At 47.9% G+C, this 18871-nt stretch overlaps 1 protein-coding gene and 1 pseudogene across 1 annotated transcript; both read left to right on the top strand.

The window, feature by feature from the left end:
• Positions 1 to 10026: 10026 nt before the first annotated feature.
• LOC136509203 (pentatricopeptide repeat-containing protein At3g02330, mitochondrial-like) lies at positions 10027 to 12969 on the top strand. The gene is made up of 2 exons (XM_066504028.1): positions 10027 to 10147; positions 10262 to 12969. The coding sequence occupies exon 2, from the start codon at positions 10339 to 10341 to the stop codon at positions 12967 to 12969; it is 2631 nt and encodes an 876-aa protein (XP_066360125.1). The 5' UTR covers positions 10027 to 10147; positions 10262 to 10338.
• Positions 12970 to 13048: 79 nt separating this feature from the next.
• On the top strand, positions 13049 to 16067 carry LOC136509204 (uncharacterized; annotated as a pseudogene).
• Positions 16068 to 18871: the final 2804 nt, after the last annotated feature.

The raw sequence follows: 18871 nt of genomic DNA, 5'->3' as shown, positions 1-18871 counted from the left end.
AGAAGCTACGGTTACAGACAAACAAACAAGATCCTAGCCCAGCCAGGCCCTATTGCGTACAGGCAAATAAACATGGCTAGTTGCACCCTCTGGGCCTGTCTAGAGCTGGCCAGACCTGACTGGTACACGTCGGCCACTTGGTGCAGGGAAACAGGCCCTATATTTATATGTAATACAGGGGCTGCTGCTTATAGCTAGAAATGAAAACAGTCTGGAATATATCCGGTACCGTGCGTATCATTTTCTACATTTGACTTGCTTGATTTCATATTTTTTTTTTGTTAAATTCGAATTTGGTACGAAATACGAAATGTCCTTTAGGTTCTATTTATAAGGGAGGCGGAAGGAGACGATTTTCCTCTCTATCCGGTTCACAAATTTGCGTATAGTTCCTTAGACCAATTAAGCGCTAGACCAAAATTAGGCACAGCCACCCCTACCCCCAGCAAGTGCCTGGCCAGTCTACATCTGTAAAAAAATGTTCTGTCTCCATTAATCATTTTTTTTTTACTGTCAACAGGGGAAAGGCTCCCCACCTGAGATTTTTATTTCATTGATCTAGGCTCCTTAAAGGTAGCCCATCTTGTTTTAAAATTACATCACCTTTTCTGAAACTTATTTCAATTACATATCGAAACTAAGAATTGGCACCAAGCATCTGCTGTTGTTCTATCTTTCTTTAGTAGCCGTCTCTCCCATAGCTTAGCATCAGCTTCTATCAGTCGAACCGTCTGCCTGATTGTGGCTGCTTCCTCTATGAAAACAACGCCATTCCTTCGTTTCAAGAGGTGCCAGTAGCACAGGGCCATGAAAGTGCTGAAGTGTTGTTTTGGGAAGGCCGGCGGGCATTGGACGTTGATCAGACGGTCATCTGAATGCGTCTGGTTGCTGTGGAATCCCAGATTTTGCCAAAATTCTTGAGCAAATGGGCAGTCGAAGATAATTAATCCTTTTTTAGTAAAGTGATATATGTTACATTAAATTAGTTACAATCAGAGAAGCATGTGAATGCTAGAAAACAAACTTGCAACATGATAAAGCAAAACATAAGCCCTGACTAGCCCTTAGGCATGTTAAAAGTATAGTCAAATTTTACTAAAACAATCATATTTTTTAGGTACAACAATGTAAATAGGATTCACCCGGATGTCTATAGAGCCATAGCTCATCACTAGATGTTGAGATGTCATTCACCCGCCGTTGGGTCAGCAGAAGCTATATACGGCGCCCTGGACAAAAAATACCATGAACCGAATATCAAACCAACAATACAAAAACCGAAACAAAAATACCGAAACCGAAGTTTTCGATTCTTCGTTCGTTCCTAGTTCCCAGGAACCCAAATTTTATTCACAAATTCGAGTTTTTAGCTCGGTATAAACCGAAATTCCCAAATTGAACGAATACATGTATGAGGGCCCAGTAAATAATACAGCCCACCAGCCCACATGAGTCATCCATACAGAACCATAGCCAGTCCACCCCATCTATACTTGGCCATCGGGCCGGGCCGGCTCGGCACGACCCATAGGATGTCGGGCCGGCACGGCACGCCGTGCCTCCCGTGCCGTGCCGCTGCGGGCCTCGTGCCTTGCCATCAGCCCAAGCACGGGCCTGTGGGCCTAAATCCGTGCCGTGCCGGCCTGCTAGGCACGGCCAAATCACCAGGCCGTCCCAGCCCGAGGCCCATAGGGTTCAAAACACATCAAAAAAATTCATCTCGACAAGAAGTATTCAAATTTGAAGTATTTTTTTCCCAGAAGAGCTTCAAACCAAAATCATACACACATTGATCGGAGCAGCAGAGCCGTCCCCAAGATTGATACCGAACAACGCAGCAGCGTCGGCTCGAGTGTCGTCGTCGTTCTCGCCCTCTAGGGCCAGGACAATCGGCAGGAGGCCATCCTCGTCGGCCATGGCCGCCTCTCCAGCTCCGTTCCTCGACGGTGCGGGTGGCCGCCTTGCTCGCTCTAAGCCACAGCTAGAAGACGATGCATCGGCTACCGACCTGTGAAACAATGGAAGAAGAAGAAATTAGAAGCATACATTGAAAGAAAAAGAAGAAATTAGAACATGGTTAGGGGTCAGGGTTAGGGTTTCACCTACGCAGCCGGAGCCTGGTGCCGGAGAAGACGACAAGCACCCAGAGCCCATAGAAGACGACACTCAGTCAGCAATAACGGCGGACGGCGGAGGAGGGACAAACAGAGACAATCAACTCATATAATCAACAAGATCTAGAGGGGAGGTAGGGAGAGGGAGAAGGGAGAGGCAGGGACGGAGGGGAGGACACCGGCGGGAGGCGGATCGTGGTCACCGGAGTCGGCGTCGGAGACGGCGAGGCGTCACTGGCCACTGCGTTTGAGAGCGACGCGGTAGCTGGTGGTGGTGGGATGCGAATGGGCGAATGGGGAATTGGGGATTAGGGTTAGGTTACGAGTGGGAGTGCGGGACTGAGGGGAGGCCGGGAGGGGGCGCCGCATCGGCCGCCTTTTATAGGTGGGGTCTGGGGTGGCGGCGTGGGGGGGGGGCTGTTGGCGAGTTGGGCCGCCTCCCTCTCGGGCCGCTGCCGGGCCTCCTCCAAAACCCCGTGCCGGGCCGTGCCAGCCCGCGGGCTCAACTGCCGGCCTAGGTGAAAGCTCTAGTTTGGTTTTGATGAATTGATGAAACCCTAAGTGCTAACCTAGTTTGTCAAGTAATCATGATATAGGTAGCACACTCCAAGTGGTGAAGCAAATGAAGATCATAACATGATGATTGTGATGCCATGGTGATGATCAAGTGCTCGGACTTGGAAAAAGAAGAAAGAGAAAAACAAAAAGGTCAAGGCAAAGGTATAACTTGTAGGAGCTATTTTGTTTTGGTGATCAAGACACTTAGAGAGTGTGATCACATTTAGGATCGATAGCCGTACTATTAAGAGGGATGAAACTCGTATCGGAATGCGGTTTATCAAAGTGCCACTAGATGCTCTAACTCCTTGCATATGCATTTAGGATCTAGTGGAGTGCTAACACCCTTGAAAATGTTTGTGAAAATATGCTAACACATGTGCACAAGGTGATACACTTGGTGGTTGGCACATTTGATCAAGGGTGGTGAAGTTTAGGTGCAAGGGTAAAAGCTCCACCGGCGGAGTGTCCGCCCGTAGAGTGCGGACAGTCCGACGGTGCCACCGGCGCCCTAGACAGAAAAGACGGAGGTCACTGGAAGTGACCGGACGTTGGTCGTTCAGCGACCGGACGTTGGTGGCTGCGTCCGGTGCTGTTGTCAGGCGGAGCAGCAGACAGATACCTAGCGACCGGACGCTGTCAGGGTTCGTCAAGCATGACCGGACGCGTCCGGTCGGCAAAAGTCGGTTTTGGAACCTTACTGTAAATGACTGAACACTGGAGGTTCAGCGTCCGGTCAACTTCAGCGCAGTGTCCGGTCAAGGCAAATGACCGTTGAAATCGGTACACGTGGCTAACAGCGAGCAACCGAATGCTGGGGGCTCAGCGTCCGGTCAACTGACCGGAGCATCCGGTCACCCTGCGTTTTACCCAGTGAAGGGGTACAACGGCTCTATTTCGTGGGGGCTTCTATTTAAACCCCATGGCCGGCTCAAGCTCACTCTCTTGGCCATTTTCATTGACATAGAAACCTTGTGAGCTTAGCCAAAGCCCTCCCACTCATTTCCATCATAGATTAAACATCTTTGTGAGATTGGGAGTGATCCAAGTGCATTGCTTGAGTGATTGCATCTAGAGGCACTTGGTGATTGTGTTTCACTGCGGATTTCGCTTGTTACTCTTGGTGGTTTCCGCCACCTAGACGGCTTGGAGCAGCGAGGATCGTCGAGCGGAGGGTAGTGATTGTCTTCGGCTCCGATTGTAGTGATTGTGAGGGGTTCTTGACCTTTCCCCGGCGGAGCGCCAAAAGGTACTCTAGTGGATTGCTCGTGGCTTGTGTGATCCTCGTCTTGTGTTGGTTGTGCGGCACCCTATTGAGGGTTTGGCGTGTGAAGCCAATTAGCGTGTGAACCTCCAAGTGAGTGAATCGCCACAACGAGGACTAGCTTGCCGGCAAGCAAGTGAACCTCGGTAAAAAATCATTGTGTTCATCATTGATTCCGAGGTGATTGGTCTTCATCGTTATCCACACTTGTGATTGATTGGTTCATACATCTACATGGCGGTATAACCTTCTTGCCTACTTCTTATGTAACACCCCAGGTGTTTGCCACCGGTTAAGCAATGGGTTTGAGCTAAAACCTGGTATATTAAGTGAGGATGAAGATGTCAATGTCAAACCTATAGAAACGAGCCCCAACCTAAACTTGGATTTTGCACCTTTGCTCGCCTATAGACCCATTTTCAAGATATATGCTTGGGTGGTGTGATTGGGATATCTTCATGTGTCTCACATCAATACCCATCTATATTGGGCACTCGAAAAGTTTCATGAAGTTTGGAATCAAAAAGTCACATGAAATGACGAGTTATGTCCTTGCTTGAATTAATTTATAAAGTGAATGGAATTCTCGATCGTCAACCAAATCTTACAACCATGCCTAAATGACTCTAGATGAACTCTACAACAAAAGTCATGAAAGGTTCATGTTGAGCAAATGCCAAGAAAACGCTCCAATGGATCAAAAAGGATAATTTAAGCTTCATCGTGATCCTACTTTGGTCAAAGTAGAACAGTAGGTTCTATACCAGTTTTGAGGTTGGACCTTAAATGAAAGTTGTAGTCCATATCATGTAGAACAAACTTTGTTTTTGGACTAAGAGCTAGATCATCTTGGAAGTAAGTCAAATCGAGGTCACAAGATCGAATTTGCTGCTGATTTCAGCACTTAGAAATATTCTAAGTCTGAAATTCATCGACATCGGCATTGACGTCTCGCGTTCTCCGAAATTCGTTAAGCAACTTGACTTGACCCCAAAATAAAAGTTGGAGCTTATGTGGTGGAGAAGAGCAGGCAAGAAGATGGCACTTGTCGGACTTCATTTTGCCCATCAATATGGAAAGATTGTTAATTGTTGCCGATACTTTGACAATGTCATATTGGCACTTGATTATTTCCTAATCTGTAGCTCTAATGGCTGTGCACTCTTAATATGAAATGTAGAGTAGGCCGAGATTGACAACTTTGCTTTTGGGCCCAAAGTCTAATTCGGACCCAAGCTAGCCCAAAACGGTGTCCCACCTTGTCCACTTCGCTGCACGCCACGTGCTCGACGTTTTGCCTCCGTGGCGACCAGGCGCAAGCACCACGCGCCCACCTTCTCGCCGCGTGTCCCGGCCGCCCTGCCGCGCCCCTGCTGCTCCATAATGGAGGCCGAGCTATCCCAGACGCTCCCCACTCCTCCCTGCTCTCACTCGCTGCCCTCGCTCGCCCACCTTCGCTCTAGAGCTTGCGAACGCCGTGCATGTCCTCCATGGCCGCCGTGGAAGCTCCGGCCGCCGCAGCTGTTCTCGCTGCTCCTAGTCTCCTCACTCCCCACGAGCACCGCCCTCAGCTTCGCCGCCATCTCCTTCACGTCGTGCTCGTGCTCGCCGTCGCAAACCGCCACCGTGGCCGTGGAAGCTCCGGCCGCCGCCGCCGCAGCCACCGCCCGCGCATGGCCAAGCCGCCGTGGGCCACCTTGGGCTAAGCCGAGCAGCCCTGCGGGTGCGCGTGGACCTCCTGGTGCTTCCCCATCATTCCCCCGCCACCGCTAGCCCTTCTCCGGCCGCCACCGACCGATTCCCCGGCGTCCTCTGCTCCAAATTCGCGTCAGGGACCTCGCGCGACAATTCGACTAAAGTGAGGGGTGTAACTGCAATGTCATAGACTCAGGTGAATAGTGCCATAAGGACTGGTTTATAATTATTTTGCAGGAACTTTGGAAATTCATAGTAATTCATAGGAAATTCGTAAAATAGCAAATGAGGACTTTTTGGAATCCTTGTGAAATTGTCTATGCAGTGGATCTATAATATGACATGTTTTAGTTTAAATATTTTATGGTAAAAATAGATTTGTGCAGGAAGGTTGTAATGCTAGTTGAATTTGTTATTTTTCATAACTGTAGATCTAGGGCTCCAAATGAAGTGAAATTTTTGTGGCATGCTACTCATGTGATAGTTGATGTGTGGTAAAAATTTCATGAGTATTGGATGAAGTATGAGTGAGTTATTGGTTTATCTTGCTCTCACACAAATTCTTGCTTTAGCAACTTGTCTTTTTCATAGAGGTTGCTATACAAATTCAAATGGAGTGAAATTTGTACAGTAGACTATTGAGAGGATATGTGAGCCACTGTAATTTTTGTAGAATTTATTATATACTTTTGGTATATGTTCATTAAGTCACCTTGTTATCTAAAATAAATTAAGAAATGCATTAAAAGAATTTATTTGGTCATGGACACTAGGTTTTCTGGTGTTCTTTAGTCATGTGTGAAATGTTGGTAAAGTTGGTTTTGCCCAATTATGCATTTGCAACATAAGTTAATAATTATTTTCTTGCCGATGTGGTTTATGGACAGATCTGGGAACTTAGCAAAGTTCTTCATGATAATGTGCTTTGTTGTGAAACTTGTTTATACAAAAGTTGTAGATAATTCATGTATCTAGCTTCTATTAAAATTTGGTGTCATTTGGCCAAGTAGTTTAAGAGTTATAGCTGTTTAAAGTTGGGTTTCAGAAATGGCTGTTTTCTGTCAATTGTGGACCAGTTTTTGTAAATGGATATATTTGACTTAGTTAACTTGAGAATCATGCTAAGATGATTAAAGATGAATTGTATAAAATTTCATAAGCTTTCCATAATGTCTTCTTGCAAGTCATTTGGATTTGTGTAACTCCAGTTATAGCTAAATCTTGTAGCTGCTGTTTGCATGTCCAGAAATTGGTAGATTCCAATTATAGTGCTTGCTTGTATATTGTTAAGTGTGACGTATGCCTTGAATGATGACTGAGTTAGAGCACTTGAGATCTGGGGAAACTTGTGTCATCATTGGTGTTGTCGTCTTCTTTGCCATCTTAGCATGATAGATTGTGTGATGTTTAAGTTAAGCATCGCAAAGTACTTAAGTGTGTTAGTGTAAACTATGCTTGTCTTGCTTGCTATTTTGTGATGTGTCTCATGGTACTATTCTTCATATTTATGCACTTGCATATTGCATCTCATCTAGGTACGCTAGATGAACCACGTGAAGGACGTGATGTTGGAGCCGAACCCAAAGACGGTGTATGGAGGATCTATCCTGAAGATGGAAGGACTAAGCAAGTGTTAGGACCTATGATGTTACCAGGATGGTGCAAGCTAACTGAACTGACTTGTGGCGGATCCCAGGCAAGCCCCGGAGCATTATAAGTCTCCTAATTTATAAAAGCAATTCTTTCTATATATGAGTTATATATTGTTGCATTAAGTTGTAGGAGTTGATTGAAACCGTTGATGCATTTATTACTATCCTTGCCTACCTTATTACCTTTTTACCCTGTTAGGTCAGGATCGAGTAACTGCTTAGCCTTGCTTAGACCGGTAGCGATCGGTGATATCCGATCACCTACATTATAGGTGGTTACTGGAAGAATTTAGCTATGGAAAGAATGATATCCTGGAAGTAACCATGTGTGATGGATAATTGGAGACCGGACGGAAAAGTTGGAGGCAACCAGACAGGGTTCTGGGGTGCTGTTAGTTTCCGTCTATGTCGATTAAGGACCGACCGTTGTTGGCCCTCGAGTCATGTTGAACGCATGCCTTACATTTAGCTGGCCGGATAAAGTACCTTCCGACCGCGAAGCTGGGAGATTTTTCGGGCCGAGTAGATTGCCCGCAGCGCACTGTGCCGGAGCAGGTGTGGTAGGACACGGGGGCAGGATGATAAGACCAAAGTGCAGTCGGTCGGCCCCCGGGTACATGTGGTTCCTGGCAAACTCGAGATACCTGAAAAGTTGACTCGGTGATCAATATCTCACTTTAGCGGGTGAGTGAGGTTTGTGTAAGGAATAAATCACCAGCTGGTTAGGAATCGATTCGAATCGCCATCGCTCCTGGATAGTGAGCACTTGACTCGAGTTACTGCATCGTAGTAATTATTATGGAACAATGATGGTTATCTGGATGGTATGGGATATGCTAAATCTAAATTGGTAACTGGATGTTATTGGTTAATCAAGTGATTGCTATAGTACAGGTGCTTACCTAGATGGATAGGTCATAATAAAGATGATGCAAAGTATTTAAAATGGTTTCTTCATGATAGCTTATGCTTTTCGCAAACAAGTCAGCTAGCCCACTAAAGAAAGCCTTGCATGATCCTTGGTGTCATTTGTTTTGGTTTCCGATGGGTAAGTCTGGCTAAGTACATTCGAGTACTCAGGGTTTATCCCACCTTGTTGCAGGTGAAGTTCTCGACCTGTTGATGATGGTGGCTAACCGCCGGTGGGCTCGGTGATTCTATATTGACTTCTCATCTATATGCTTTTGTCGGATGATGTCACTATGCTAGCAATATATTTGGAACTTATATTAATGTAATCATTTGAAAACTATGTTGTTTTCACTAAGCGGTTTTGAAACCCCAAACTTGTACTACTAATTGTTAACTCCTTTGTAAGATTATTTCCGCTGTAACCCGATGTATGTGATGTGTATTTGCTTAATCACGCGATCTTGGTTGTGATGTTGATTTACCGAGGTCTTTCGGGACACTCGGCGGACTACCGGGTTTATATGAGTGAAAGTATGGGTGTGTCAACGTGTTAGCGGGGACAACCGTACTTGATCTTGTATAAATTGGGCGGTTCTGTCACATCTTACCTTACCGTAAACTAGTTGTCAAGTTCTTTAGTGTAGCTAGTTGTGAGAGCTTGTTTGCTTGGTTGGTGTGGCTCTTTAGTTAGCCTTTGAGAGCACACTAACATAGAGTAGTGTCATAGCTATTGTGTGATTAGATACTATCTAAACTAGAATTGCGGTAGGCGGCTTGCATTTTAAGTAGGCTAGCTCAACACTTGCTTCGCCTCATAATTGTCTAACCTTTTTGTTAAGTGTCTGGTGTATTAGGCTATTCACCCCCCCTCTAGCCATTAGGACCTTTCACCAGGCACGACCTAGCGCTGCGTGCCGGGCCAGCCTGAGCTCGGTGGCCTGCGGGGCGGGCCGTGCTCGTGTCGGGCCAAAAGGTCGGGCTTCGGGCCAGGCCGCGGGGCCTCGGGCTGCATGGCCAGGTATAACCCCATCCATCCCCAGGCGCAGCCGCGCCGTCGCCCACTCGCGGACTCGCCCTCACGCCGCCGGCCCCCACGCGGCCGCGCCGTCGTCACCGCCCGGTCGACCCTCGGCCACCGTGCCGCGCCACCTGCCACTGCCACCGCCAGGCACCCTTCCTTCCCCGCCAGGCCGCCACCGCCAGTAGGCGAGCCGCACCGCGCCGACGCTCCATACCCCCGGCGGCGCCGGCGATCCCTGTGGCTGTGGCCTGGGAGCATCCGCGGTCCGAGGACCGAGCCTCTGGGTGACCGACTATCGGAGTCTCGGACGGTCCACGGGCGGACCGTGGACGGCCGCTACGCGCTTCTCGCTAGGCGGCGGCGCGGCGAGAACGCGATGGCGAGTCGGTGACACCGCGACAGCACGTCAAGCGAGAGGGTCGTGGCCGCACCTTTTGCTGTGCTGTTCTTCTGCAGCCAGCAGGCAGCAGCGCCCCCACTTCCCCTGGCCACCGCGCTCTCCAGGCTCCGCCCCCGACCTTGGCATCCTCATCGCAGGCAGGAACCGGTAGGTGTCCGGGAGAGGGCAGCCTTTTCTGCTCAGGCTGAATCGATGCCACTCCTTACTTAGGGTCTCTTTGGCACAGCTTATATCGGCTTCGGCTTCATCTATTTTACGTAAATCGGCTTAATCTATTTTACGTAAATCGAGGCACTATAGCGTGAAACTGTTTGGTAAGCCGGGGTTAAAATGAACTAGAAGCCGGGAAAGGCCAGTTTTTCTGGCTTCACCGGTGAAGCCGTTTTGGATGAGCCGTGCCAAAGGGGGCTTTAGAGGTGCTGGCCCATTTTTATTTGATTTGCCAGGCAGAAAGGCGAGTCCTTTGCAGAGGCCAGTCTGAGTTCGACGCCCGCGAGGCCAGGCATACTGCTGCATACATCACAACTCAAGGTGAGAACAGAATACAGAACAATACTTATCTACTTGTTCAATTTCGATTTTCAAATATTCGGTGAATATCAATGTTAGTAACAAGTAATAATCGCATTGCAATTTGCAATATAGGAGGCTAGAATGGAAAGATAGAAAGATGTGTCGGAGAGTAGTGCTGGAACTCAAGAGAGCCGGACATTCATTAACACATGACCGCCACCGGCCACGTCACACGCTCCCTGAGCACGGCATGCCCCGGCCGCCCTACGCCCGCTCAGGCGGGGTTCCTCGCCACCGCCACCTTCTCCCACCTCTACCAGCTATGCGCCGGCGCCGGGCGCTTGGCCCTCGCCACGGGCCAGGCTGCGCACGCGCAGATGCTCGTGTCCGGGTTCGTGCCCACCACGTTCGTCTCCAACTGCCTCCTCCAGATGTATGCTCGGTGCGGGGGCGCCGCCCATGCACGCGGGGTGTTCGACGCGATGCCCCACCGGGACACAGTCTCGTGGAACACCATGCTCACGGCGTTCGCTCACGCGGGTGACACCGGCACGGCCGCGTCCCTCTTTGGTGCGATGCCGGATCCGGATGTTGTGTCCTGGAACGCTTTGCTCTCGGGCTACTGCCAGCGCGGCATGTTCTGGGACTCGGTGGGCCTGTCTATTGAGATGGCTCGCCGTGGTGTCGCCCCCGACAGGACGACGCTCGCTGTCCTGCTCAAGGCATGCGGTGGCTTGGACGACCTGGCGCTTGGTGTTCAGATCCATGCGCTGGCGGTGAAGACGGGCCTGGAGATGGATGTCCGAGCAGGGAGCGCTCTCGTCGACATGTATGGCAAGTGCAGGAGTTTGGAAGACGCGCTTCACTTCTTCCATGGAATGGGTGAGAGGAATACGGTCTCGTGGGGTGCGGCGATCGCTGGATGTGTTCAGAATGAGCAATACATGCGGGGGCTGGAACTGTTCGTGCAGATGCAGAGGTTGGGACTTGGGGTCAGCCAGCCAGCTTATGCCAGTGTCTTTAGATCCTATGCAGCGATCACATGTCTGAGCACTGCTAGGCAGTTACATGCACATGCCATAAAGAATGAGTTTAGTTCTGACCGTGTTGTTGGGACAGCAATCGTGGACGTGTATGCGAAGGCTGACAGCTTGGTTGATGCTAGAAGGGCATTCTTTGGTTTGCCTAGCCATACTGTGGAGACATGCAATGCCATGATGGTGGGGCTTGTGCGCACAGGGCTAGGAGCTGAGGCCATGCAACTGTTTCAATTCATGACCAGGTCTGGTATTGGTTTTGATGTAGTTAGTTTGTCAGGTGTTTTCAGTGCTTGTGCTCAGGTTAAGGGGTACTTTCAAGGGTTGCAAGTCCACTGCTTAGCGATTAAATCAGGTTTTGATGTGGATGTTTGTATCAGAAATGCAATTCTGGATCTATATGGGAAGTGCAAAGCATTAGTAGAAGCATACCTTGTATTCCAGGAGATGGAGCAAAGAGATTCGGTGTCTTGGAACGCTATTATTGCAGCTCTCGAGCAAAATGAGTGTTATGAGGATACTATAGCTCATCTAAATGAAATGCTGCGCTCTGGTATGGAGCCTGATGATTTCACGTACGGTAGTGTTCTTAAGGCTTGTGCAGGTCTACAATCTTTGGAATATGGGTCGGTGGTTCATGGCAAAGCTATCAAGTCTGGACTTGGTTTAGATGCTTTTGTTTCAAGCACTGTTGTTGACATGTACTGCAAATGTGGCATGATCACAGAGGCTCAGAAACTTCATGACAGAATTGGGGGGCAAGAACTTGTTTCATGGAACTCTATCATATCAGGATTTTCACTCAACAAACAGAGTGAAGAAGCACAAAAGTTCTTCTCGGAGATGCTAGATATGGGTGTAAAGCCTGATCATTTTACTTATGCTACTGTTCTTGATACTTGTGCTAATCTGGCTACCATTGAGTTAGGGAAACAGATCCATGGTCAGATTATCAAACAGGAAATGCTTGGAGACGAATATATCTCTAGCACTCTTGTAGACATGTATGCCAAGTGTGGGAACATGCCAGACTCACTGCTAATGTTCGAGAAGGCGCAGAAACTGGATTTTGTATCATGGAACGCTATGATATGTGGCTATGCGCTCCATGGCCAGGGATTTGAAGCCCTAGAGATGTTTGAGAGGATGCAGAAAGCAAATGTTGTGCCAAACCATGCAACTTTTGTTGCAGTTCTGCGGGCGTGCAGCCATGTTGGTCTGCTAGATGATGGATGCCGGTATTTCCATCTGATGACTAGCCGCTACAAATTGGAACCTCAACTGGAACACTTCGCTTGCATGGTGGATATACTAGGACGCTCAAAGGGCCCACAGGAAGCCCTAAAATTTATCAGAAGCATGCCTCTTGAAGCAGATGCTGTCATATGGAAGACTCTGCTAAGCATTTGCAAGATCCGTCAAGATGTTGAAGTGGCTGAAACTGCTGCTAGCAATGTTCTACGGCTAGATCCAGATGATTCATCAGTTTACATTCTTCTGTCTAATGTATACGCTGAATCAGGGAAATGGGTTGATGTTTCAAGGACTAGAAGGCTAATGAGGCAGGGAAGGCTGAAAAAGGAACCTGGTTGTAGCTGGATTGAGGTGCAATCCGAGATGCATGGTTTCCTTGTGGACGATAAGGTCCATCCCAGATCAAGGGAGGTGTATGAGATGTTGAATAATTTGATTTGTGAGATGAAACTCTCTGGATATGAGCCTGCATCAGCGTTGTTTGCTGAGGTTGATGAAGAGGGGAGCACATCTGAGCAAGATGACTTGGTTGGAGTCGTTGGTGATTAATCTGTTTTGTGTGAAGATGTCAATACCATTATGAAGCTTTGACCTTTCGTGTAAATTTGATAGATTACTCCAGCAGAGATAGTGATACTACATAGGACACTGAGGCAGAAACTCGAAAATTTCTACATGGGTATGTCATGTAAGCATATTCATGTTGATCTTAGGATGCATGGAACTGATGTCTGTTGGTGTGGAAGCAAGTCATGACTATGTCAGCATTTTTGGCATTATGAGGACTGACTCTACAAAATACACAAGCAAAAAAAAAAAAAAGGCCAAACTGGCCACTTCTTGTTTTATTATATAATCTGATAGATAAGGCAGTTATGGTTCTTTCTACCATTTGTACTGATTCTGGCTTGTATACACTGAGTAAAATTGGCAGAAGTGTAGATGCAATTCCCCATTTCCTTTCACATCATCAAAAAATTGCTGGTTTGATTAAAAATACTATTGGTTCTCTGATTAGGTCGAGCAAGCTTATTGATTGTTTAGTAAATTCAGTGTCTTTCAAACAGTACCTTTAGATGCTATACTATGTCTTTTGCCCAAATGTTTGTGAAAAGGCGGTGCAATGTTCCTGACTTCCTGTGCTTGCCTGCCACCGCCCCTTGCATCTCAGGTCACTAATTTTGGGAGAATTTCATGATTAGATTCTAATGCCGCATGCTGTTCTCTTCAAGAACAAAGGAAGAATTATATGCTTGTTTCCACTATTTGATAATGACCACCTGTTTGTCCATTCTCTGTAATTGTTAAGCATTAAGCTCATTTGGTTTTTACATATTTTCATTCAAACTTTCTAACTTCAGTGTATTTTCATTTATTTCTAGCAGTGAATGTTCAGCCTGCTTGTGATAATGATATTGTTATTGCTTTGCTTTTACTTATACATGTAATTTCGAACTTCAAGGTTTCTATATTCAGCTCCTCGTGTGCATGACCTCAAACTCATTTATTTACATTTTAGTGTTTAGTGTATGCTCCATCTGGTACTTGTTTAAGTCTAAAAAGGAACTAGGAAGTCCAGTCTGCATATTATAAACTTGAAGTCTGAAATCTGAATGTGTCCATAAACCTCAACATTCATATCCATTAATTTGTTCATGTGCAGGCAACTTTGAGAAGGGCAGGCCTGGTGCAGTGGTGAGAGCTGTCTCACTGAGTCACCAGGTCGTGGGTTCGAAGCAGCCTCTCCGCAGATTTTGCGGGGGAAAGGCTTGTCTCGGTTTATCCCTTCGCCAGACCCCACTCATGTGGGAGCCTCCGGCACTGGGTCTGCCCTTTTTTTGCGGGCAACTTTGAAGACAAGCAGGGTTGCATCCTGCAATGTCAGCTCCCAACAGTGATAGAAACATGCAGCAGCTAGTCCCTATAGCACCACCAGGAAAGGCTTATAATGGTGAAAGTGGAAAGGAGCTGGTTGTGGTGGATCCTGCAGGAAAGAGTTCAGGAGGTGTAAAACTGCAAGAGGATGAGGAGGACCTGGAGGTGAAGCTCAGGCGCATCATGGAAAATGTCCCTGTGCGTGTCAGCAACACATCAGGGTCCTCTGCTGGCTCTGGCTCTGGTGATTTCCACCAGGTACTCTTCTTCTCTCCCTTCTTATGTGTGTAGATACAACAGTGGGGACTTTCCTTTAAGATCTGGGTTTGATGAAAAATTTCCCTGTTTCGTGTGGTATTTTCAGTTGCAGTAATCACCTCTTGCTTTATAACAGCTACATGCGATTTATTTGTCAATTAACATGTGAAAGGATGGATTATATTGCTAGGAATGGAAAATGTTAATAATTTATCGCCCCCTGAAAATTACCCGATTAAACTAATTAACCCTTTTGTTGCAAAATTCAGTGGTGTTAGAATTTCAGCTAATACTTTAGCATTAAAGACTTACAGTGGTTAGTTTATGCTATTGGGATGTTGAAAAATACTGATGCTGTGTTATTGAATTGACTTTAAAGTTTGTAGTACAACTTTGTAATACTTTCTATGGTCTAGACTATAATTCGTTTAATACATATGGACATTGTCTACAATGTGACACTTTTACTAGCAGTTTCTAATAGTATGGTATTTCGAACAAAAAGAGTTCAATAGTATGAAAAGTTGAACACACTTTCCTGATGGATATAGTAACATCAATCTTATGTTACTCATGTATGTGTGTTTTGTTTTGTACATTAATGGTCACATGTAAAAAAACTTAAACAACTTGCACTTCTGATTGGAATATATGCAAAAAAAAAAGACATTTGGCAGAGATACTTTGTAACTAGTGCTACTTAGCAAGACAGGAAAAACGGGGTTATTCATTCTGGCATTATTTTTCTGCTTTAGAACTGAGCCTAAAATTGCCGTTTGCTGCACTCATTAGTCATTACGTAGTAGCCTTTTATTGTAGATTGAGCCCCTCTCTCTGCGCCGCGTTGGAACTTCTTTTAGATGCTGAATAATGTCATGGTCTTATTTCATCTGCTTTTATGATCATATATGTATTTCCCCACCCCTAAGTTACATACCAGGATATGGGATTGGCAAATCATGGAACTTATGGCCATGTCATGCCCTTATGTATTCTAAATCATCTTGTTTATTGAATTTTGTAATATGATTCATATTCCAATTTAGCAAATCACAGATTAAGTGATTTGAGGCATGAGAGTTACTATGGAAATGATCTAATTTGTAAGCACACTTCCTTTTACAGTACCGGCAAATGAGGAGGAGAGAGCAGGACCGGATAGCGCGAATGGATGCTGACTACCAGAAGAGAAAAGCGATGCCTGAGTTTGAACTGCGGAGGGAGGAGAGGCTGAAAGCAGCTGAGGAGCGGACAGCCAAGAAGCGCCTGAAATGGCAGAAGAAGTAGCAGCATAAGAAAGAGAAGCGAGCTAAAACTGGTAATAATGGTGGCGAAGAACCTAACAGAGTGGAGTCATCTGATGATGATAAAGGTTCGGATGACGATGACGAGTCTAAGCAATGACACGTTAATTACATTTGAAGATTTGAAGATGACTTCAGACTCTGGTTATCTGGGCAATGAACTAAAGCATCTATGCCTGTTGTAATTGGCCGAATCGGGTGCTATGTCTATAGGGAACATATCTAGTGCAAACCAACCTCTCCGTGCAAACCAACTGCGGGGGAGAGGTGGGAGGGGGGATTTGCAAAAGTGTAATTACGCCCGCTCCTAATTACACTTTTGCAAATCCCCCCTCCCACCTCTCCCCCGCAGTTGGTTTGCACTGAGAGATTGGTTTGCACTTGATACATTGCCATGTCTATAAGAGGATATGATATTTTGAGCAGAGATGGAGAGCACTAGATAATTTCCTGTGTGTTCATCATTCAGAGAATTGGATCAGTAGCTTTTGCACAGCTCTGTATGCTTCTATCAGCTGCCTTTTTTCGGATCCATGTTACCATGTGCTTCAACAGACAAAATGAAGTACCTAATGTCTTAAGCTAGTTTAATTGTGTCCTTTTCTTTTGTAGAAATATAGTTCAGTATTTGAAATCTCCTGCTGGATAAGTCATGTCTTCTGCCATTGGTCAAGAGAGGCTGCTTTCAAGCAACGTCCGTCTTCACCGCGCGCTACCCTGCCATGAAATTATGCATATGCTTATGTGACGACTTTTTCTATCGGCTGTTCGGTCAGTACATCATTCAGCAACTGTACGCTCAGGTTTGTTACGGGAAATCAACTTCGTTAATTGAATGGCTTTATCTCGAACAATTGTGGATATTTGGGGAAACAGCCCACTTCGTCTCACCCCCGCGTCGCCCCTCCCACGTGGGCGACTCGGGTGGCCCGACCACAGCCGCCGCCCCCCTCCCCTCTCCTCCCCTCCCCTGCCGCGCCGCCACCGGAGCAGGCCGCCGGCATGGCCGTGCTGGCGGCGGTGGGGACTCTCATCCTTGCGCCTTGGCAGAGCAGCGGCGCAGGCTGCAGCGGGCTGGCTGGGCGCAACCTCGCCTGAGCCGCGTGGGGCTCGGGGGAGCCGCCTGGCCGCGGCCACGGCAGCGCCGGCCGGAGCCTAGGCAGGCGCTCGATGGTGGTGGCGGCGGGATCTCCTTCCTCTCCGCCATCCCCTTCCTCCTCGTATGGCACCGCCGGCGGCGACGTTCTGGCCTGCTCTTGGGCCTGGGCGGCTAGATCCGGTGCACTGGAAGCCGGATCCGGTGACCCATGGCTGGGGGCGGCGGCGCCAGCTTGGGGCACCGGGTTCTCTGCCCTAGTGGCTGGATCCAATGCCCTTTGGGCTGGGGGCGGCGTCCACCGTGGTGGGGCACTCGCGACCGGCAGCATCGGCTGCGAGTACTAGAGCCGGCGACGTTGTTCAGCAACGGGCTTCGGTGTGCGGCAGTGTGACGTGCTCGGCAAGGTAAGCCCGATCCCATGTTGCCCGGCCAGAGGAGGTGGCGGCCGACGCAGCTATGCGGCTGCTGCGTGCAGCCGGCGCGTCGATGCCTCTCTGGAAGGGTTTCGTTGGGATGGCGTGGCAGTGACGACGGTGGCGACAACAGGATAGGGTCCGGGTCTTGGTCGGACGTTTGTGCTGGGGAACCCTTTGGGCGAAAGCCTTGATGACGGCGATGTCTGTGGGCGGCGCATCCCCTGCTAAGGGCGTCGTGTTCCCCAGCACTGCCTTCCACGGGTGAAAACCCGGTCCATCTTGGACGAGCGACGGTGGCGTTCTCGACGTCATGCCCTTCTTGAAGGCGTCGCTGATTGGATCTCGTCTCAACCACGACGTTGCCTTTGGTTGATGCTCTTAGCTTCTCGGCGCCCGGTCTATGTGTGGAGGGAGGACTTGCAGCGTGAAGTCGGAACTGTTGCGTCAAGGGATGTGGCTCGGCAACGATGAGATGAGGCGAACCACCCCCTCTTTCTTCTACTGGGAGGCTTTCAAGGTGTGGCAAATGCCGGGGGCGGGGCGGAGGGTCAAGATAGGAAGTCGGAGCTACTCTTTGTTTTGAGCTTGGCAACAATGACCTGTTGCGGCCTCTCGCTTTGGGCCATCTTTTTTCTTCATTAGGTTCGTCTGTGTCTGCCTTGAGAAGTCGGAGCTGCTGGTTGCTTTGTAACCACGCTCGGCAATGATGACTCATGACAATTTTGTTTCCCTTCCGCGTCGCGTGGGTGGGTCAGCCATTCGTGTGGCGTGTGTTGGCACCACGCTTGGCTACCCTTGTACGTAATTTTCTTTCGTCTTAATTGAGCGGCAGAGCTTCTGCCTTTGTTTCAAAAAAAATATGGATATTTGGCAATAAAACAACTATTTGTTAATGCAACTAGCTAATCCATCTGAATTTATAGCTGAGCTGTAAGTACTGACGCCTATTAAGAGTGAAGACACTGAAGAAAACCATCCACGACAGGTGAAACACCTTCTGAATTTTCTCGTCTGTCCAATATCGCAGGCATCGACACGAAGGCAGAAGGATCCACATCGAGTGTGAAAGAAGGTGAAACGCCTTCTGAATTTTCTCGTCTGTCCAATATCGCAGCTGATCGATTCGCTGATCTCCACTATTGTGTCTGATTTGCAGGTGAAACAAAAGCTTGAATTCTAACGAAGAGATCACTAGTTTTGCCGCTACTCGATTGAAGATTACACGTTTTTTGAGAAAACGACGTTTCCCACTGTTACCTGCTTGTACTGGTTTCAGTAGAAATACCAAAAAAAAAACATTGCTCAGTTTTTTTTTCGAGAGGAAACATTGCTCAGTTAGTTGAAATGAGAATGACACTAACACAAGGGATGCACACAGCACACGGCACACGGGCCGCATGGGTGCGGCGGTCGGGACCTCATGACCGACGGCTGGCGCGAGGATGGTTAGGATCTCAGGATCCGGCCCACGGTCCACGGAGGGTTGTTGGGCTATGGGC

This window comes from Miscanthus floridulus, chromosome 15 (assembly GCF_019320115.1).
Source record: "Miscanthus floridulus cultivar M001 chromosome 15, ASM1932011v1, whole genome shotgun sequence".
Lineage (NCBI taxonomy): Eukaryota > Viridiplantae > Streptophyta > Magnoliopsida > Poales > Poaceae > Miscanthus > Miscanthus floridulus.
This window is presented reverse-complemented; position numbering and strand designations above follow the sequence as displayed.

What these genes read in the sequence shown, in the direction of transcription:
- LOC136509203 (XM_066504028.1), top strand. Translation starts at nt 10,339, where the DNA reads ATGACCGCCACCGGCCACGTCACACGCTCCCTGAGCACGGCATGCCCC.